Source organism: Ambystoma mexicanum, chromosome 8 (genome assembly GCF_040938575.1).
Source record: "Ambystoma mexicanum isolate Mex_15411 chromosome 8, UKY_AmexF1_1, whole genome shotgun sequence".
Taxonomy (NCBI): domain Eukaryota; kingdom Metazoa; phylum Chordata; class Amphibia; order Caudata; family Ambystomatidae; genus Ambystoma; species Ambystoma mexicanum.
The window spans coordinates 7,652,267-7,674,432 of record NC_090929.1 but is presented as its reverse complement, the minus strand read 5'-3'; the positions used below and the strand labels follow the sequence as shown (position 1 = coordinate 7,674,432).

The window sequence follows — 22,166 nt, the reverse complement described above, 5'->3', positions numbered from 1 at the left end:
TAATGCAGGATTCCCAAACCAAAATGGAGAAGCAGTGACCGAAGCTGATTGGCTGTGAGAGCAATTCCATGGAATGCTCTCTGAATTCCCGAACTGCCTTTCATCCAAAGTAAATGCTCGACAGGTCCTGTTTCCCTAACACCTAGAGGACCAGCTCCAGACAGAAAGAAGGCAGCAGACAGAAGCATTACGACTTACCCACAGATTTACCAGACTCGGTGGGGGCGCAGCAGCTCGGGGGGACAGTCTTAATTGAATTGTTGAACTGCTTTTTCAAACCAGCTGTGCCAGCGTTTAACTCTGAGCAGTAAAAAGTGCATTAAATCAGAAACGTCAAGCCAGCGTTAACGTTCAGTTCCAGTTTAATCGGGGAAAGTGTTCCATGAACTCCATAGAGTCGCTTGCGTGCATGTCAGGGAATGTTGTGAGGCACGAGCGTTGCGATGCTGTGAAGTCAGTGCTGTTTGCTGGCAGTTGTGTGGGTGCAAGGAAGACGGAAGGGCGGCTTTTGTAGAAAGCATTGGAAGCGTTTGGGCGCCACCTACTGTTCCCTTTGAAGAAGGCAGCCTAAAGGCATTGTAGTTCTGCCAAAACAGCTTTGGGTCGTCATCTTCGTCGTCCCAGTAAATTTTTAATTACAAAACTAAAGAAAATGTGCAGATTAGAAGCGTAAAAGCCACAGGAAGTGAAGAGATAAAAGCATTACAGTGAAGGAGAAATAAAATAAAGAGTACATTCAATAATACAATAACTAACAGTAAGAGTTAGAAAATACAATAGTTAGGGATACTTATATAGGAGTTAGGTAGCTGAGACAAGTTTGAAGACTAAGAGAGGGCAAAACCTCTCAGCTGCAAGCAGAGGCAAAACAGGTAAAGAGTGAGTGATTGTAGAGGGAGGAAGTATTTCAAGTAAGTATTTAGCGACTTACTTAAAGAATGCTGAATATGTTATTTTTCCCACTGCAAATTCCATTCCAAGAATTCAGGAGAGAGGGGTGTTCGAGTTTTTTTTTATCCACTGCCCCTTTCCCTTGCGTGGGGTTGCCGACTCAGCTGTTAAATGAAGGGTTGAGGGCGGAGCGTCTGGGAAGGGTCTGTGGGCTCAGCAGCTCCTGGATCCAGGAACAGGACGTTTTCCCGTAACTAGGACATGGTTTTGCTGCCCACTGATAGCCAATATGAGCGAGTTGTACCACGTGGGGTATTATATCAGGTAGAATGACCAGTATGGAATCTCCAACCAACCCATAGCTCAAACCAAAAAGTCCAGAGTCCTTATGGGAACGCTTGGGTCGCTGTGGTCCTATGACTGTGCTCAGCGAGGACGTTCCGCCTCTGGCCAGTTGGAGCAGTTTGATGATTACTTGCTTGTCTTCATGGCTGTAGCTCTTTTTATGTCATAAAGGGGACATTGTTTAGAGGAATGATGTCCTCGTTCTCGTCCGCACCTGCTTCTCTGTGTCTTCATCAATGGAGCCATTCACGGTTTCCTTCCATGACAGGTATTGAGTGGGATTGTCGGGCCCAGCCCTGAATTGTCAGGAGACGCAAGTATCCTGAAGCGGAGGTAGCCATCATTATAGCTAAGGGCTCCCAGTGGATCCTTGTATTATGGGTGTGAGCTGCTTGTGCTCTGTTATCACTGTAATTGGGTGTCGAAAAATGTATAAAGAAAACGATGGCAGCCCCACATCACAGCCAGTACCTATCCCGCAATGTGCGAATATTGCTCTTCTGTAGATTAAGAGCAGCACTGGCATAGGCTACCAGTCTTCTCATGCCCGGCTGATCGAGCTGATCCAGTACCGCAACAAGGTAAACCAGGCTGGCATCCACCATGATCTTGAACTGTCTATTGGGGTCAATGAAGACCATAGTCGTTGCTGCTGCCAGGGCTTTCTTGGTGCTTTCAAATGCCAGTTGATCTGGGGGGCTCCCGGCCTGTTGATGATCCTTCTTCATTGAGTCCTGCTGACAGATCAGTCAATGGTCAGCTTGGGAAAGAAACGGCTGCAAAAGTGGACTATACCACGGAAGCGCCTCACCTCGGGTGGGGATGAGGGTGAAGCTGCCGACTTGATGCCTTGTACATTTCTAGGATCCGCTTGCGAGGCCCTTCTCCCGGAACTTAAATCTAATCAAAATTACCTTTCACGGCATGAACTTGCATTTCTTTCTAGTTAATGTAAGCCGAGGTTGCTGCGCCTCTGGAAGATGGCAGACGGCCATCGCAGATGGTCCTTCTCTGACGCTGAGCATCGCTGACGTTAGGCACCTGTGGGAGCCCTGCCCGCACACCTTGTATGGTGTGCTGGAACACTTCAGCTGCTGACGAGACTATGCAGCTTGGACTCTTGTACCTGAAGAGGTCAACATGGGATGAGAATCTCGGTACAGGGCGTGAACCTACATGCAGGGTCACCGATGATGGCCAGATTTGAGGTCTATGTTAGAAAAGAAGGTAGAGACCTCTGTGAGTGCGCTATTGTATTGTCTGCCATCGGCAGGTGCGTCTTTCCCTCTAAATCGCCCAGTTAGACAGCCTTATGTTGGTACAGATTCTTACTTCATTGGGTTGGTTGAGTTTGTGGCCCTCCACTATCAGGAAGACCCGTGTTGCAGAGCCATCCACTCTTTCTACAGTGTCTTTGTCTTCTGGCTGCTTCAGGGCGGTTTCCACGCAATCCAGCGATGCCTGGGCGCTATGGGCTGGTTGGCGTGATCTATGTGGAGGCAACGTTCCCGTGCCTTGCAGCATCCTATGCCTTCAAAGGTTTCTATATATGGAATGTCTGCACGTCTCCCTGATACACGTTCGGCGCAAAGAGGACCCGTGCCAATTCCCCAGCTGCGTCACAGGCGAGTTGGCTGTTGTTTGCCTCAGCTGTGATGTTGCACACGGCTGACACTGCGGTGCAGTTGTGTGCTATTGGAGTGTATTCTGCCCCATCCAGGGGAAGTGGGCGAGGGCCTACGTAAGTGAATATTTGTATTTTGGGCCTGGTCAGATGTGCTGTATTTTGGGCCTGGCCAGATGTGCTGTTGAGTGGAGAAACTTGAACTTAGCTAATGTCATGACGTTCACTGCTGCACCCGTGTCTATCACCTGCTCTGACAGGATTGTCACAATGCATCGTGGTTGCCATCACTGGCTTCTCCTTCCTGGACACACTGCAGGCATGAGGAAGACTTCTTTGATGTTGTGACCGGGTTCTGGGGCTGAGGTACACCTCCATAGCTCTCAACCATTTGTGTCACAAAGGCGAGTGAAAACACCCGATTTTATTTTTGGCGGGTGAGAGGCCCATTGAAATGAATGGGCATGCAGGAGGCTTGGCGGGTGAGTCAGCTGTTTAGAAAGCGTGCGAGTTGAGAGCTAGGGACCTCGGACAGTACTGCAACTTTGACGAGCCAAGGACTGAGGTTGTTCGGTTTTGGGTGGCCATGGTGCACTGCACACTCTGGTCACCCACCTTCCGTAAGGTTTCTCCTACTGAGCATGCGCAAGACTCGCCCCACAGGAGTCATGGTGTGCCTTGGTTTGTTCTGCGCCTCTTGGCGTTTAGCTACACGGGGTCTTACTGCACGCACTTCTGTCCCATGTAACCCATTACTGCTTCTTGCACGTGCGATTCTCTGGCCGTGGGCAACTCATAGGGGGCATAGAAGCCTCTGATTAGGGGGAGGAAGGGGCAAATATGGAACCACACTGGCCAGAATTCTCACAGACGACCTTCCTGCCCATCCCCACCACTGAGACCCTCCCCTCGAAAACACAAACATCCTCCCATCGCCGTCTCAGTAATGCCAGCAGAGGCCGGTGAGGGATAGTGCAGGAGGCCATGAGAAGCAGCAGGGACATGCACCTGCTGAGCCACATTGCCGTGTTCTCAAGGCCTAAAATTCCAAAAAGGGAAGAACGGTGCAGACCGTGGACAACTAGAGCAGCCCCACAATAATACTCCCTGCGACAACTAAAGCAGCCCCGCATTAATACTCCCTCCGACAACTAGAGCAGCCCCGCATTAATACTCCCTCCGACAACTAGAGCAGCCCCGCAATAATACTCCCTGCGACAACTAGAGCAGCCCCACAATGATACTCCCTGCGACAACTAGAGCAGCCCCAGAATAATACTCCCTGCGACAACTAGAGCAGCCCCACAATAATACTCCCTGCGACAACTAGAGCAGCCCCACAATAACACTCCCTGCGACAACTAGAGCAGCCCCACAATAATACTCCCTGCGACAACTAGAGCAGCCCCACAATAACACTACCTGTGACATCTAGAGCAGCCCCGCAATAATACTCCCTGCGACAACTAGAGCAGCCCCGCAATAATTTTTTTTTTTTTTTTTTTTATTTACTTGTATGTAATCAAAGAGAAAGATTTTTACAAGAACGTCAAAGAGATCAGAGCGTGTCGTGTGCAGTATTAGTCTTAACGGCCTAGATTGCCGCGTTGATTTTGTTGAAGGCAGCCTCCAATATTTTGGCTGTCGCAACCGCCCAGCGGGATTTTTCGCCAGATATCAAGCGATGCCACCATGTTTGCTCATCAATCAGTATCGAGTCAAGCCATAGGGGAGATAGAAACGCTGTGCGAATTTGGGATAAAGCAGAGCAATTTAGGAGCAGGTGGCGCACGGTCTCAGTAGAGTCCGGAAGTTTGCACAGTCTACATGTAGTCTCGGACGCCAACCTTCTCATTGCTAAGATTTCCCGCGTGTGAAGCAGGTTTAAGCGCGCTCTTAGAAATATAGTGCGCAGCTTTTTGTCCGGAAATCTCAAACAGTATGCCATTGGGAGTTTCAGTTTGTTAAAGGTCGGAGGAAGATGATTGAGAAACTTAGTTGCCGCCGCTTTATCAGAAGTGTTGATCCAGTCTTGTAGCTTCAATTTTTCACTGACTCTTTGCGGGTTTAGAATCAGGTCGTCTAAAGTGCAGTGCAGATCTTCGAGTTTGGTTTTTTGAAGAAGGGTCCATTTTTTGACGGCCTTGCAGTTCGATAACTCAAGTTCTTGGGCGATGAAGCTGACGATAGGCAGGTCGTCCTTAATAAGAGTCTTCCTGAAGAGGGCCAATGAGGACCCACTGACGGTGGCGCTTAGTGATACCAGACCCAGGTCCCGTCTGATAGCTTCGATTGGAATGGCGGTGGGTAGGCCTAGGAGTGATTTCCAAATATAGGCTTCCAAAGACCGCCACAGTGTGGGTGGAACAGTGAACATAGCGTCCATGCCATAGGTCAGGGTTGGTACCATTTTACCTTTGTAGAAATTAATGGCCGGTACTAGCGAGAATTTGCCATATTTTCTGTCAATCGCTCTTAGTTGTGATGTAAGTTGTTTGGTTTTAGACCACAGACGCTGTTGCATTGTGAGTTCCTGCGAAGAGCCATCGAAAGTCACTCCTAGATATTTGAAGTGCGAGACCACTTCAATATTGGTTTTGCAGATTGACCAGGGATGTGTTTTTTTCTTGGAGCGGCCCGATCTGGAGAGGATCATAATTTTCGTTTTCGACTGATTAATCTGGAGATTATTGGTGGTCATGTAGGTTTCTAGATTGTCCAACTGACGCTGGAGGCCGATCGGGGTCTGGTCGAACAGAATCATGTCGTCCGCGTAGAGAAGGCGTGAAAGTGAACTTTTGCCAAACTTTGGCGGGAAGCTTCGGACGTGAGCTTCCGCGTCTTTAAAGTCCCCCAGGAAAGCCACAAACAAGGCCGGGGCTAGTGGACAGCCTTGTTTGACTCCTCTATGAGCGGGGATTTCTTTAGACAGTGCTCCCTGTCTGTTCAATCGGACGCTGAGTCTGTTGTTGGTATGAAGGGCTATTATTGGTAGTAGCACATCTTTTGGGCAGTTCCAGTTTTCCAACTTTCTCCACAGTCTGCATCTCTCCACTTTGTCGAATGCCTGAGAGAGGTCAATGAACGCCACGTAGACTGTGGGGGACCCTTGTTTTATTTTGGCTTTCAGAATGGTGAGTATAAGGATGTTTAATGCTGTACCGCTGTTTTTCTTAAAGCCTAGTTGGAACGGGTCACTGCAGGGGGCCTGTTTCGCCCATCGGTTGAAATGGATCAGGAGGAGAGACGCAAAAAGTTTGCCTATTATATCCAGTAAGGCGATTGGACGATAATTTTCAGGCGCTTCCCTGCTTCCTTGCTTAAAAATTGGGATGATGATTGCTTTGGACCACGATGCTGGAATCTTTCTAGTGGATCGGCAGTGGTCAAACAGAATACTGATAAAGCTGGACCATTCCAGATGGTGTTTCTTTAGGTCTACGTTCGTCAATCCGTCTGGGCCCGGGGCTCGTGACGATTTTAATTTTAGAATGGCCGCACTTATGTCTGCTGGAATAGACAGGTCAATCCAAGGGGCGGCCGTAGTATCAAAAGACGTATTGATGTCGGAGGGCGGGCTGGCAAAAAGATTGGTGAAAAATGTGACCCAGACTTGTTCCGGGACAGCGTTGATCAAGGTAGAGGTTGTACTGCCATGGGAGGCGTTTACCAGGGACCAGAAGTCTGCGGTTTTTTTCGACATTAAAACTCTCGTCATGGATTCAGCGTCGTGCTGGTAGAGTGCCGCTCGACGCGCTCTTATCCATGATTTGTAGATTGTATTTTCGTCTTTCCATCGAGCCCATGCAGCGGTGGTGTTGTCCGCCTTGGCGCGTCTTCTGAGTAATCTCAGTGCTTTTTTCCTGAATGCTATTTGTTTGTCATAGTGATGGGTGTGGGTTATAGCGGACACCGGCCGTTGTTTCATCTGATGCGTGTGTTTGAGAAGCATAGGTAAATAGTTTGGCCTTGGTGATGAAGCGCAATCTGTTACTGACGAGATGTCTAAGACAAGCTGTTGCGTAATCATTTTGATGCTAGACGATGTCAAGCGGAGGCGCGTTAGTTGGGGATTCGTTTCGACCTGTGCCAAGTAACTCTGTGCAATGCGGCCAGTAGAAGGCCAGGATACTGTTAGCATATTATGGTCACTTGGTAGGGTTTTGACTACACGAAAATCTTGAATAATTGCACACAGTGCTTGGGAGGCAAAGATGTAGTCTAAAGTGGCTGTAGAACGATTTCTCTCCCAGGTCGGTAGCTGTGGTTGGTCTTTTAAGATCCAAGCTGCGTTGTGCAGGTTTCTTGATGTCATCAGGGTCATCCAGGCTTGGCCCCTGAGCTCCGCTGCTGTAACAGTGGTTGAGTTTCGGGGAATGTTTTGTGGTAGACTGCATTTCGCATTAAGGTCCCCGCAAATAAGTACATAGGGGGTGTTCCATTCGTTAAGAATCTCATCAATTGCCTCAGCAATAGCTTGACAAAAAAGCAATGTCGAAGACCTTTGTGGATTCCAGTAGGTGGTGAGCAGAGCGAGCTGTAAGGATGAAGGCGGCTTAGCTTGTGATGTCAAGGAATCGTATGCCGGGTTCCATTCAATTAAGACCGCCAACACCTCATAGGATCTTGCCGTTGTTTTAATGAGTTTCAGATTATGATCTGACCGAATCCCAATCAGGAGGCCTGCTGATGGACGACCTAGTCGGCCTTTGACGGCTGGTGAAATCACGATGTCGTAACCGTCCATAGATGGTTTGTCCTGGAGCCATGTTTCTTGGAGGCAAAATATGTCAAATTGACCCAGGTCTACAGCGTTGTGATCGGTTAGATGGGAGTGCCCTCTGGTGTTCCAAGAGGCCAAAGATAAGGGCTTTTGGTAGAGTTGAGTATCGGGTTCTTTTGATGATTGCTATCTGGAACGTTTTAATGATAGGGCCTCTTTTATCCGTTCCCATGGGCCAGGTGCAGTTGTCGAGTTTGCACTAGCCGTCGACGAGGAGGGTTTGCGTTGGGCTCGGGGACTGTAAGTGAGCCGGACTCTTCGCGGGGACTGGTCTCTCCAGCTAGGCTTTCTGTACTCCCGGCGTGGTCTGAGGGCTTGAGAATAGGACGGACGCGTTTTAGCGGAGTCTTGTTTTCTGGTATCTTGACTTTTCTGTGGTGACCAGTTTGGCTCGGGATGTTCAGAGACTGGTCGTGTCGAGCGAGCAGGTGGGTCTAGGCACGTTTTCGATGGCCCGGGTGAGAGTATAAAGTGAGATTTCAGTTCAGTTCTACGGTTGTCGTGTCGAGTAGATGGAGTGACGGCACCTGACCTTCCTTTGTTATAATGTGTTTCTCTGTTGAAGAGCTTGGGATCCCTAGTTGGTAGTTCCGAAATCCACAAGCCTTGGGCTTTTAGGTCTTCCCCGGCTTGACGACAGATGTCTTGTATTGCGGAGGAATAAATGTGGAGGTAGGCTTTAGCCTTGTTGTCTCTGTGGTAGGGCTCAATCCACTTGAAATCAGCCGAGTTTAGAGTCTTTAGGGAAGGTAAAGACGATATTATCCTTAGTACAGTTCTTCTGTTCAGGATGATGTATTTGTCTTTGCTAGAGATTTGTTCTAGCTTGAAGATGCGGGTGGAGTTGGCCCTCGTGTTATCAGCTTGTTTTGGTGGTTGCTGTCGGGATGGGCAGGTGCCTGACACAGGCGATCTTGCTGATCTAGTTCTTGAACTTGGACTTCTTTGTGTGACAATCGAGTGTCTTGGGAGGTCCACATTGTCGACGCCCTGAGTGGGCTTAATGGGACTCTGAGTCGTCACTGGTTGGAGGTGGAGGCCCTCTGAGTGCTTACGGGTTGCGGCAAGCGGTGATGATTGTGGAATGCCTTTGGAGATGGCCGCCTCAGGCACTGCTTGAACGTCGTCAGATGATTCCATCAGTATAAGACTTGAGTCTGAGGGGTCTTCTGTTGGGGCCAGGGCCTTGGGTAGGGCCGTTACGCAGGTCGCGCTAGTGAAACCGCAAACAGAGGGTCCCACGTCTGGAGTGGGATTGATCGGCAACACTCCCAACTCATCCTTTCGTTGGGTCCGTTTGTGGGCTAGGCCAAGTGGTTGATCCGACGAGGCTAATTTTAGCACTTTCTTAGGTATGGTCGTATTTGAGCTTGACGATGATTGTCGCTTGTTCACAGGTTTTGTGACCAATTCGTTGAAGTTTATCAGAGGAGAGGTCTGAGTTGATTTGTCTGGTCGTATGTTTTGGGCGAAACCTTTTTTCAAACATGAGGGGGCTGTGGTCATGGGCGGCCCAGAACCTGCCTCCTGACTTGTTGAATGCGTTAGGTCGTACTTCAAATCGATAGCTGTTATGTATCCTTCTAAGAAGGTAAGTTTGGACTGAATATTCGCCAAAATGGCCGTGTTGTCTTTTGAAACATCACTTAGCGTTTCGTACAGCTTGCAGAACGGGGCCATGGCGATGGTTATGGCTGACATGATCGTGGTCAGATCCTTTCTATTGTTAGGGGACTCTTTATGGGGCGATGGAGGAAGGTCCTGTCTTCTTCCCGTCCTCAGTGGTGTGTCTCTAATTCCCAAAGATATGGGGTTCGCCAGAGAGTGTCTACGAGTGGAATTGGTGGATCCGACGTCCTGCGTAGACGATGGTCTTGCAGCTGGCAGTCTTGGTTCGAAGATGGGGACATCCCGGCAGAAGGATTGGGATGCAGGGACTGGATAGCTGGGCTTGGGCGAGGCAAGAGATAGAACGGGCTTTGCCTGCAGGTGGGGAAGCACTTCTCTATGTGACCCTGCTATTGGTTGTAGTAGCTCTAGAATGTCCGTGAAGCCCTTAAGTGACGATCTGGTGGTGTTTAAGGGGTCTGCGCTCGCGGACACCAACCGCCCCGGGGAGGGTGGTGGTTGAGACCTCGCCAGCAGGTCTGAAGGGTCGACCAGAGTGTCAGCAGACGGGCCGTCAGAGCCCGGATGAGGCACAGTCTGTGCGTCCAGTGCGAGACCAAGCAGTGGAGGACTTAGAGGCAGAGTTTGCTCGACTGAGAATGAGTAAGGCACAGTGGGAGCTGGGCTTTCCATGGATTTGAGCAATGGAGAAGTCTCGTCAAAAGCTTCCAGGAGTTCCGCGTCTGATAGTTCAGAGTCAGCAGACGGTTTTCTTTTTCCTTGTGTTTTGAAAAAATTCATTAGAACATTGGACAGACGCGGGGTGGATAGAGCGAGTTTTGCGTGGCCCTTTTTTCTTTGTGTCTGCTGTGAAATGCCCCTTTTGTGCTGATTGTTAATTTTGTAAGAGCCAGACGCTGGGTTTTGATGTTTCTTTGACGAGATCGTTTTGGCGGATGTGACTACCGCCGTCATAGGCTTATGTGACAGTTTGCTTTTGTTCCTATGCGTTGGTTTTTTTGCAGGTTGGTTTATTGGAGGTTTGGAGCCGGAGTTGACCAGTGTGCCGTTGGGGAGGTCAGAGTCTAAGTCCAGATTCTCCTCATGGAAGGCACTCCCAAGTAGGGGGTCAGTATAAGAGAGGGCTGGCGGGACGTCGATTGCCCCATTTGTCGGAGGACCGGTTGGATCAGCGGGGGGGGCAGAGGTCATTGCCCTCAGAGGCGGGGTAGACCTACCAGGAGACAAATGTAGGCCAGGCTCTTCATCACCCTTTGATGTTGGTAGGCTCCGTGAGACAGTGGCGTTGCTCGCGTCAAGTGAACCCGGTTGGGCGTCCTGGGCCAGGTGGACCTGGGCCGTGGTGGTCCTGGGGAGCAGGCTCTTCTGCCGGTTGTGGAGAATCTCCACCTCAGGAGAATTGGTGGCCCGCAGTGTGGAGTTCGGCACTTCTGTGCCGGGCGGGGCTGGTGCCTGTCTACCCATGGCGTCCCGGGTGCTGGGTGCTTCAAAAGTGGCCATTGGCTTTAAGGTGGTGGTCGAAGAAGTCTGGCGGCAAGCGCCGGGCGGGAGGATCGTCAGCGATGTGGCCACCCTCAGACCCCCCGGCAGGGGCCCTCCGGCCCCCACACAGCCTGGGTCGCTCGCCGAAGCGGTAAGGGGGCGGCCATCATCGGTTGGTGCTGATGAGCGTTGTCGTAGGTCTTGAGGGAGACCATTCATTAAGACTGTAGGAGACTGGCTTGAGGTAAGTGGAGTCCTTTTCATGTGGCTCCTTAGTAAGCGTTGATCGGAGTCTTCGTCCATCTTGAGTGGAGGCTGCTGGAAGGGGAGGACAGAGAAAGGAGGGGAAGGGGTGGGAAGGGTGGGACGGAACGGGATGGAGGGCAGACACCAGGACGGGAAGGAAGAGGGAGAGGAAGGGGAAGGGGAAGGCCAGGTAGGGTGGGACGGAAAGGGGTGAAGATAGGGTGGGGAGCGGGGGGATGTGGTGGCAGTGGTGGCAGTGATGACAGGCAGCAGAGAAGGATTGGCCAAGTGGGCCCCGAGAAGGTTCAGGCCTCGCGTTAGCGACCCGCACTCGTTTCTATTTTCTGTGGCTATTAAGCACGGTTCAGTTTCTGTTGAGCACAGATCCGCTCAAAATAGCTCAAAATAGATCCAGAACAGATTACTTCAAGTCAAATCTTGAGAAAGAGGAGCAGTGGAGGAACCGGAGGGCGAAGAGAGGGGGTTAAACGCCTACCTCTGTGTCCTGGTAGTTCTCGTGCAGTCCTCGTACGTCTCTCTTAGGCGATGAATCAGGGAGTCGTCCCCCACAGCCCCAGCTCCCGGAGCGGACTGGAGCAGACTGGAACTCTGCCCGGAACTCCGCGCGCGCTCCGCGCGGCAGAGAGGTTTTTATGGAGGTTGGGCTTGTTTTCTCCAAAAGCCCAGCCTCAGCCGAAAACAGGGAAAAACAGAGGAAGCAGCACACACGTCCTCTCGTAGCCAGGGACTGGAGCAGACTGGAACTCTGCCCGGAACTCCGCAATAATACTCCCTGCGACAACTAGAGCAGCCCCAGAATAATACTCCCTGCGACAACTAGAGCAGCCCCAGAATAATACTCCCTGCGACAACTAGAGCAGCCCCAGAATAATACTCCCTGCGACAACTAGAGCAGCCCCACAATAACACTACCTGCGACACCTAGAGCAGCCCCGCAATAATACTCCCTGCGACAACTAGAGCAGCCCCGCAATAATACTCCCTGCGACAACTAGAGCAGCCCCACAATGATACTCCCTGCGACAACTAGAGCAGCCCCACAATGATACTTCCTGCGACAACTAGAGTAGCCCCACAATAATATTCCCTGCGACAACTGGAGCCGCCCCGCAATAACACTCCCTGCGACAACTAGACCAGCCCCGTAATAATACTCCCTGCGACAACTAGAGCAGCCCCACAATGATACTCCCTGAGACAACTAGAGCAGCCCCACAATAATACTCCCTGTGACAACTAGAGCAGCCCCACAATGATACTCCCTGCGACAACTAGAGCAGCCCCACAATAATACTCCCTGTGACAACTAGAGCAGCCACATAATAATACTCTCTGCAACAACTAGAGCAGCGCCGCAATAATACTCCCTGCGAAATCTATAGCAGCCCTACAATAATACTCCCTGCGACAAATAGAGCAGCCCCGCAATAATACTCCCTGCGACAACTAGAGCAGCCCCGTAATAATAATAATACTCCCTGCGACAACTAGAGCAGCCCCACAATAATACTCCCTGAGACAACTAGAGCAGCCCCGTAATAATAATACTCCCTGCGACAACTAGAGCAGCCCCACAATACCACTCCCTGAGACAACTAGAGCAGCCCCACAATAATACTCCCTGCGACAACTAGAGCAGCCCCACAATAACACTCCCTGCGAAATCTAGAGCAGCCCCGCAATAATACTCCCTGTGACAACTAGAGCAGCCCCGCAATAACACTCCCTGCGACAACTAGAGCAGCCCCACAATAATACTCCCTGCGACAACTAGAGCAGCCCCACAATAACACTCCCTGCAATAACTAGAGCAGCCCCACAATAACACTACCTGCGACAACTAGAGCAGCCCCACAATAATACTCCCTGCGAAATCTAGAGCAGCCCCGCAATAATACTCCCTGTGACAACTAGAGCAGCCCCGCAATAACACTCCCTGCGACAACTAGAGCAGCCCCACAATAATACTCCCTGCGACACTAGAGCAGCCCCACGATAACACTCCCTGCGACAACTAGAGCAGCCCCACAATAACACTACCTGCAACAACTAGAGCAGCCCCACAATAATACTCCCTGTGACAACTAGAGCAGCCCCACAATGATACTCCCTTCGACAACTAGAGCAGCCCCACAATGATACTTCCTGCGACAACTAGAGCAGCCCCACAATAACACTCCCTGCGACAACTGGAGCAGCCCCTCAATAACACTCCCTGCGACAACTGGACCAGCCCCGTAATAATACTCCCTGCGACAACTAGAGCAGCCCCGCAATAACACTCCCTGCGACAACTGGACCAGCCCCACAAGAATACTCCCTGCAACAACTAGAGCAGCCCCACAATAATACTCCCTGCGACAACTAGAGCAGCCCTGCAATAATACTTCCTGCGACAACTAGAGCAGCCCCGTAATAATAATACTCCCTGGGACAACTAGAGCAGCCCCACAATAATACTCCCTGCGACAACTAGAGCAGCCCCGCAATAATACTCCCTGCATTCATTCTCTGCCACCATCAGTGCATTTACGCCCCGTTGCCCCTCGACCACACACTGGTTCTCACCTTTTTCTCAAACTCGTGTCCCTGCTTCACCTCACGGGGGTAGCCATCGATTAGGAATCCGGAGGACTTGGCCACCTTGGCGAGCATGGCATCTTTCAGCATGTCCAGCACCGTGTCCTGCAGTGAAGGGACAATACGATTAGGAGGATGCGGGCAGGAACCAAAGTATTTTAATTTTATTTATTTATTTTAATTCTTGATAAAGCGCCAAATAGCCCGCAGGCCTCACAGTGCACACAAAACCATACAAGACAAAACAGAATGAACAGAGAAGGTCGGCGGCGACCAAGGAAGAAAGAGGCGGGCTAGCAGTGACACTAGGGGACGGTAAAAGGCGAGTCTTGAGATTCTTTTTGAAGTTGACCAAAGAAGTGGAGCTCTTGAGGAGCTCTTGAGGTGAAGAGGAAGTGAATTCCAAAGAGTTGGAGCGATGATGCTGAAGTTGGTTTTTCCGAATTTGACTAGGCGAAAGCGAGGCTGACAAAGCCTGATTTGCTCGGTGGACCTCAGTGATCCACCTGGTACATAACGTTGAATGCGCTGTGTCAGGTGGCTGGGTGCAGTGTTGTTCATGCATTTAAATGTAAGAGTGAGTATCATAAAAGATACCCTGTGCCTGATGGGAAGCCAATGCAGTTTCTTCCGGGCTTCGGTGATAGAATGATGCTGTGGCAGGCAAAGAACGACTCTGACCGCACCGTTTTGAGCGATCTGAAGGGCGGCGATATTAGCAGTGGAGGTGCCTGCCAGGAGACTGTTGCAATAGTCAAACCTTGAATTATGGTAATGTGTATAATGCTATTGAAGTTATTTAATTTTATCTAATGCAATATATATCCTACAAAATTATCATTATCATAATCGCAGTTTGTTTGAATATAAATGATTGAAATTTTGGTAATATTATGTATTTTTTTAAAAACTAAACAAATAAACGAGAAAAAAAACAACAAAAAAATAGTCAAACCTTGAATTAACAAGGATGTAGGCAAGAAGGGACATATTGCTGACAGATAGGAAGGGACGCATTGAGCAAACCTGTTGGTTTATCAAGGCGTAAGTGGCTCGAATTTTTGCCACACGTGGCCGCATTGAGAGTTCGGCGTCAATAGTGACGCCGAGTGTCTTTACACTTTGAACCACCGGAATGTACACATTGGCGATGATAAATGATGCATATTCCTTTGAGAGGTCCTTTAACATGTGACTGGATCCAACAATGAGGATTTCTGTTTTGTCAGCATTCAACGCCATGAAATTCTGACTCATCCAAGAATGGAGGCAGGAACGAGAGGAAGGAGGAGGGAGAAATGCAGGAATCAGAGGAAGGAGGAGGAAGAAAAGAAGGAATGAGAGGAAGAGGAGGGAGAAAGGCAGGAACCAGAGGTAGGAGGAGGAAGAAATGAAGGAACGAGAGGAAGTAGGAGGGAGAAAGGTACTCACCAAAGAAGGAATCCAAGAGAGAAAGGCAGGAACCAAAGGATGAAGGTGGAGAAAGGCAGGAATGAGAGAAAGGAGGAAGACAGGCAGGAACGAGAAGAAGGAGGAGGGAGAAAGGCAGGTACGAGGGGAAGAAGGAGGGAGAAAGGCAGGAACAAGAGGAAGAAGGAGGGAGAAAGGTGGGAACGAGAAGGAGGAGGAAGAAAGGCAGGAACGAGGAGGAGGAAAGGCAGGAATGAGAGGAAGGGGAGGGAGAAAGGCAGGAACGAGAGGAAGTAGGAGGGAGAAAGGTGGGAACGAGAAGGAAGAGGAAGAAAGGCGGGAACGAGGAGGAAGGAGGGAGAAAGGCTGGAACCAGAGGAAGGCGGAGGAAGAAAGGCAAGAATGAGAGGAAGTAGGAGAAAGAAAGGCAGGAACAAGAGGAAGGAGGGGGAGAAAGGCTGTAACGAGAGGAAGGAGGAAGGCAGGAACGAGAGAAAGGAGGAGGAAGAGCGGCAGGAACGAGAGGAAGGAGGAAGTGGAAAGACAGGAAACAGAGGAAGGAGGAGGGAGAAAGGCTGGAACCAGAGGAAGGCGGAGTAAGAAAGACAGGAACCAGAGGAAGAAGGAGGAAGAAAGACAGGAACCAGAGGAAGTAGGAGGAAGAAAGGCAGGAACGAGGAGAGAGGCTGGAGCCAGTTGGCAGGAGGGAGAAAGGTATGAACTAAAGAATGAATCCAAGAGAGAAATGCAGGAACCAGGGTGGAGGGGTAGAGAGGCAGGAACCAGAGGAGGAAGGAGTGAAAGATGCAGGCACCAGACGAAGCAGGAGGGAGGAAAGGAGAAACCAGACCAATAATTCAAGACAGACGCAGGAAACAGAGGAGGGAGGGGGTGTGGCTTGATAAAGACGAGGCCCTTAAGAGGAAATAGACAGAGGCAGGAACCAGGAGGGAAAGGTGCAGAGAGGCAGGAACCAAAGGAAGCAGGAATGAGAGGCAGAAACAAGAGAGGGACAGAAGCAGGTGCAGGTGATAGAAGGGGAAGGTTAAGGCCAAGAGATGCAGGAATGAGTGGAAGTGGGAGAGGGGGGGGGACTATAAATGGGAGCCGACAAGGGGGGGTCCATGGGATAGAGGTGAGAAAGGCAGGTTCCATAATGACGAGGAAAAGAGAGGTGGGAGTGAAAGCAGGAGGCAGAAATGCAGGGGCGGGATGGAGGAGTGGACGGAGCGAAAGGAAACAAAGGATGGAAGATGAAGAGAGTTAAGAAGATGAAAGAGGGAGAAAAAGCAGGTTTAAGAAGGTTGAGGAAACACTAGCTGGAACCAGAGGAAGGAGGAGGAAGAGAGACAGAAGGACCAGAGGTAAGAGGAGGAAGAGACACAGGGGCCAGAGGAAGGAGGAGGAAGTGAGACAGGGACCAGAGGAAGCAAGAGGAAAAGAGGCAGGGACCAGTGGAAAGAGGGGAATGAGAGACAGGGACCAGAGGAAGAGAGACAGTGACCAGAGGAAGTCAGAGGAAGAGAGAAAGGCACCAGAGAAAGGAGGAAGAAGAGAGGCGGGGCAAGAGGAAGGAGGAGGAAGAGAGGCAGGAACCAGAAGAAGAGAGACAGGGACCAGAGGAAGGAGAGGGGAGAGAGGCAGGGACCAGAGAAGCAGGAGGAAGAGAGAAAGGCACCAGAGAAAGGAGGACGAAGAGGACAGGGGCCAGAGGAAGGAGGAGGAAGAGAGATAGAAGGACCAGAGGAAGGAGGAAGAGAGACAGGGACCACAGGAAGGAGGAGGAAGAGAGGCAGGGACCAGAGAGAGGAGGGGGGAAGAGAGGCAGGGACCAGAGGAAGAGAGACAGGGAAGAGAGGAAGAAGAGGGGAGAGAGGCAGAGACCAGAGGAAGCAGGAGGAAGAGAGAAAGGCACCAGAGAAAGGAGGAGGAAGAAGAGAGGCAGGGGCCAGAGGAAGGAGGAGGAAGAGAGGCAGGAACCAGAGTAAGAAGAGAGGCAGGGAATAGAGGAAGCAAGACAGGAACCAGAGGAAGGAGGAGGAAGAGACACAGGGACCAGAGGAAGGAGGAAGAGAGGCAGGGACCAGATAAAGTGAGGCAGGGACCAGAGGAAGGAAGAGGAAAAGAGGCAGGGACCAGAGGGAGGAGGAGGAAGAGAGATATGGAGCAGAGGAAGGAGGATGATGAGAGACAGGGATCAGAGGGAGGAGGGGGAAGAGAAACAGGGACCAGAGGGAGGAGGAGGAAGAGAGACATGGACCAGAGGAAGGAGGATGATGCGAGACAGGGACCAGAGGGAGGAGGGGGAAGAGAGGCAGGGACCGGAAGAAAGAGGGGAATGAGAGACAGGGACCAGAGGGAGGAGGGAGTAGAGAAACAGGGACCAGAGGAAGGAGGATGATGAGAGACAGGGACCAGAGGAAGGAGGATGATGAGAGACAGGGACCAGAGGGAGGAGGGGGAAGAGAGGCAGGGACCGGAAGAAAGAGGGGAATGAGAGACAGGGACCAGAGGGAGGAGGGGGAAGAGAGGCAGGGACCAGAGGGAGGAGGAGGAAGAGAGACATGGACCAGAGAAAGGAGGATGATGAGAGGCAGGGACCAGTGGAAAGAGGGGAATGAGAAACAGGGACCAGAGGGAGGAGGGGGAAGAGAGACAGGGACCAGAGGGAGGAGGAGGAGGAGGAGGAGGAGGAAGAGAGAAATGGACCAGAGGGAGCAGGAGGAAGAGAGACATGGACCAGAGGAAGGAGGATGATGAGAGACAGGGACCAGAGGAAGGAGGATGATGAGAGACAGGGACCAGAGGGAGGAGGAGGAAGAGAGACATGGACCAGAGGAAGTGAGGCAGGGACCAGAGGAAGGAAGCAGAAAAGAGGCAGGGACCAGTGGAAAGAGGGGAATGAGAAACAGGGACTGTTAGGCAGAAACATGTGCAGTTCCCTCTGGGACCACTGCAAAAGATTTAAGACTACAGGTGTTTGGCAGTAAACCCACTTGGTAGCAGTCTGTACCACACAGATTCACTTGGTAGCTGTGGCTGAGCAGTCAGACTTCCCTCAAGAAGAGTTAGGCAGTATACAGAGTATTCACAATAGGTAAAAAGAACACAGTAGAACAAGCAAACACTGACAAGAGCTTGGTGTAAAAGAGGTATAAGTATGTATTTAAAACCACATCTAATAAAACACACAAGCACTAATATTGAGCAGTTCAAAAACACAGTCACTAAAAGACATACACTCCCTTCAAGGATTAGCTAGACAAGTCTTAAGTAAAGCAACACATATTTTCAGACAGCGGTGAGCGCTTAACGAAAATGGCACTCTAATCAATCAGTTTAAAAGGGAGAGAAAGGCAGAGAAAAGATAGAAACAGATCCCAACACTTTCAGAAGAACACAGTAGGAGAAGAAGGCAGGTTAAAACCGTAAAGTCAAAGTTAACAAGGCCGGACCCACTATAAGAGGCTCCGGTCGAAATGTGTCCAAGGTCACATGGTTCAAAGTGCCCAAAAGTCTCTAAATCAATTCAGGAAGATCTCGTTGGGGAGGAAGACAGGAGTCCATTCCACTGCCAGGGAAGAAACCAGCCGCGGAGTTCTCAGTTAAAAGGAGCAGTCCTTTTATTCGCGGTCCAGTGGTAAGTGGCTATCCGGTTGCCGGGGTGCTTGGCACGGGCAATTCGACCACAAGACGTCCTGGGATGCGAGGAAAAGAAGGTAAACTGGTTGTGCCCACCAGTCAGGAGAAAAAGACTCTCCAGCCGGGAGATCTTCTCTGTCGTCGGGAAGTGGGGAGTCGGTTCCGCAGGGCTCCACCGGTGGTGTCGTCGTAGCAGGTCGGCTCAGCTTCTCCCTCGTCGGATTCTCAGGTCCTGTTGCGACTTCTGAAGTTCCAGTCCCAAAAGCCCTGCTTTTATGCAGCACACCCCCATTCACTCAGCCTAGCTGTCAATCAAACATGCTAAGTGGTGAGCCGGCCGGCTCACCACTTGGGCCAATCACACAAGAGTGCGACTTGAGTTACCAAGGTAACTCAGTCCAGGGTGCCTAAACCCCCTCCAACCCCCCTGTGGTACCCAGACAGAGTGGCACCACTTTTGGAGGCTTCTGTGGAGAAGCCCACCAAAAAGTGGAACAAAGGGCTCGACTTGGTTTGGAGTCACAGAAGAGAACACAAACGCCATTTTAGAATCGAATTCTGGTAAAAAATACCAACCGGCGAATTAATATTAAATAAATAAACCGGCGGTATGTTCGAGGCTTTGAGAATTAAATAATTAAAGTTGGTAGCCTCGAAAAATGGGAAAATCCCATAGAGATATATTCGCGGTCAAATATAAAAAGTAGTATCCACTGCCACCAGCTAAAACTCGATCAGGGGGGACGGAGACGTACCCCCTCGAACAACAGACCCCGGGGCAATCGAATTGCCCCGACCAGCACGTCCTGCAATCTGCCATGGAGGAGCTGCGTTATTAATGCAGCACCGGTCCTCCCTGCACCCCTCTCCTTCTGCGACCCCCACATTAGGGGGCATGGAGTAGAGGAGGCGAGCAGGGGACCGAAACTGCTCTGCCGGTGTTGTTTACTATGCGGCTCCCCCATGGCAGATGGCTAGAGCCCAGCAATCTGCCATGGGGGAGCTGCGTTATTAATACAGCACCGGCAGAGCGGTTTCGGTCCCCCGCGCGCCCCACAGATTGAAGACCTTTGCCCTATGGAGTAAAAGACCCCATAGCCCATAAAACACATTAACAGTCAAAGGAACCCCTCAAATCATGTCCAAGCGTGTGAAGAAAAGAGACTCACTCTTGGCAGGAGAAAAAAACAAACTCCAGAAAAGCTGCTGGGGGACTCACTAGGTTAGAAAATTCAGCCAAACAGAGAATTCTCCCCAACAGGGACCAGAGGGAGGAGGGGGAAGAGAGGCAGGGACCAGAAGAAAGCTCAGAATGCTGATGGTGAACTAGAGCTATGTGAAAGGGCTGCCTCTCTGTGCCAATGTAGGCCAGTCTTCTAGGCTATTGTGGCCGGTTTCATGAGCTAGAGGCCTGTGCAGGGGGTACCTGTATCCTATGCCACCTACTAAATGTATTCCCGTTTCCGATTGTGGACCAGGTTCGCATTGGTGTCAGCCTCATGGAATGTCCCAGTCCGACCAATCGAGGAGGGAACAAAATGGAATCCTGAGGGGGTAGAAATGAGGAGGGAGAGAGGTAGAATCCAGAGGAGGGAGGTGTGTAGATCCCAGACGAGGAAGAGGTACACATCACAAGAGGGAGAGGGGTAGAAACGGGAGGAGGGGTAGGATCCAGAGGAGGCCGAGGGGTAGAATCCAGGAGGAGGCAGAGGGCTAGAAACCAGAGGAGGAAGAGGTTAGAATCCAGAGGAGGGAGAGGTACAAATCACAAGAGGGAGAGGTGAAGAATCCGGAAGAGGGAGAGTGACAGAAACAAGAGGAGGGACAGGGGTAGAATCCAGAGGATGGAGAGTGGTCAAATCCAGAGGAGGGAGAGGGGTAGAATCCAGGAGGGGGGAGAGGGGTAGAATCCAGCAGGAGGCAGAGGGGTAGAATCCAGAGGGAGGGAGAGGGGTAGAATCCAGGAGGAGGGAGAGGGGTAGAAACCAGAGGAGGAAGAGGGGTAGAATACAGGAGGAGGGTGAGGGGTAGAATACAGGAGGGTGAGGGTAGAATCCAGGAGGAGGGAGAGTGGTAGAACACAGGAGGAGGGAGAGGGGTAGAATACAGGAGGGAGAGGGGTAGAATACAGGAGGGAGAGGGGTAGAATCCAGCAGGAGGGAGAGGGGTAGAATCCAGCAGGAGGGAGAGGGGTAGAATCCAGGAGGAGGGAGAGGGGTAGAAACCAGAGGAGGAAGAGGGGTAGGATACAGGAGGAGGAAGGGGGGTAGAATACAGGAGGAGGGTGAGGGGTAGAATACAGGAGGGTGAGGGTAGAATCCAGGAGGAGGGAGAGGGGTAGAATACAGGAGGAGGGAGAGGGGTAGAATACAGGAGGAGGGAGAGGGGTAGAATACAGGAGGGAGAGGGGTAGAATCCAGCAGGAGGGAGAGGGGTAGAATCCAGCAGGAGGGAGAGGGGTAGAATCCAGCAGGAGGGAGAGGGGTAGAAGCTAGAGAACAGGGAGTGGTAGAATGCAGAGGTGGCAGGGGGAGACGTTAGAAGCTGAGTAATCAGACCCTCCCCCCCAGATAGCCAAATGTCCAGGGCGTCTGCAGTTTCAGTCAATACCCCAGGCCTGCCCTGGCACTGAATTTACAGGCCAGGCTGGCGCAGGCAATGCAGAGTACAATCGGTGGTACAATGTGTGAAAATATGGCACTTGGAGCTTGGCAGGAAGAGGAGAAATGAATACACCCTGTGCCTTGCCTCCATCTGGCCCCCCAACCTCCCAAACGGAGGCAAACGAGGCCCCCAATGACCAAAGCCTAGGAGCTGCTCTGCTTCGCCTGAAGGGGGCATGGGAGGAGGTAGCTGGAAGATGGGGAGTGTGTAATGTGGGTGACATCCTGCATCATACATGCCAACTGGGCACTGCCACCATCCAACCTCCCTAATAAGGGCTCGGACCCATGGCCTAGTGCCCTTGGCATGGATTAAAAGGAAAACACATGTTGGGCCTCGTTTGTCAGAGCCCAGCACAGCTGCTGGCCCAGAATCCTTTGCTGTCCAGGTGAGCCCTGCGAGCACGCATCCCGTCCCATTGGGGAGCGTGCTGGTGCGTGACATCACGTGATCACCCACGCCTCGGACGGCGCGTCATGTCACGTGGAGCACGCAGCACACAGGCCTGAATTACCAATGAGACAATGGCACAAAGTGAGGGTGGCAGAGGCTGGCGCTCACAGGCAAAGCGGCCCATGGGACTGGTGCAGTTTAAAGCCTTTCCTGCAAACCGACCACCACCCTTTCTAGCCCCTGCACCCAGCCCCTGCGCCCGGCCCCTTTCCAGCCCCTGCGCCCGGCCCCTTTCCAGCCCCTGCACCCGGCCCCTTTCCAGCCCCTGCACTCGGCCCCTTTCCAGCCCTGCACTCGGCCCCTTTCCAGCCCCTGCACCTGGCCCCTTTCCAGCCCACGCACCCTGCCCCTTTCCAGCCCCTACGCCATGCCCCTTTCCAGCCCCTGCACCCGCTC

General features: G+C 51.4%; 1 protein-coding gene across 5 annotated transcripts in view; it reads right to left on the bottom strand.

Moving 5' to 3' along the window:
* Positions 1-22,166, bottom strand: part of AK1 (adenylate kinase 1) — a 1,026,690-nt gene that overhangs the window by 26,812 nt on the left and 977,712 nt on the right. For all 5 annotated transcript variants that reach the window (XM_069609116.1, XM_069609117.1, XM_069609119.1 and 2 more), the window contains one exon: positions 13,590-13,706. In XM_069609116.1, the coding sequence (XP_069465217.1) occupies positions 13,590-13,706 (117 nt within the window). The remainder of the gene's footprint in view (positions 1-13,589; positions 13,707-22,166) is intronic.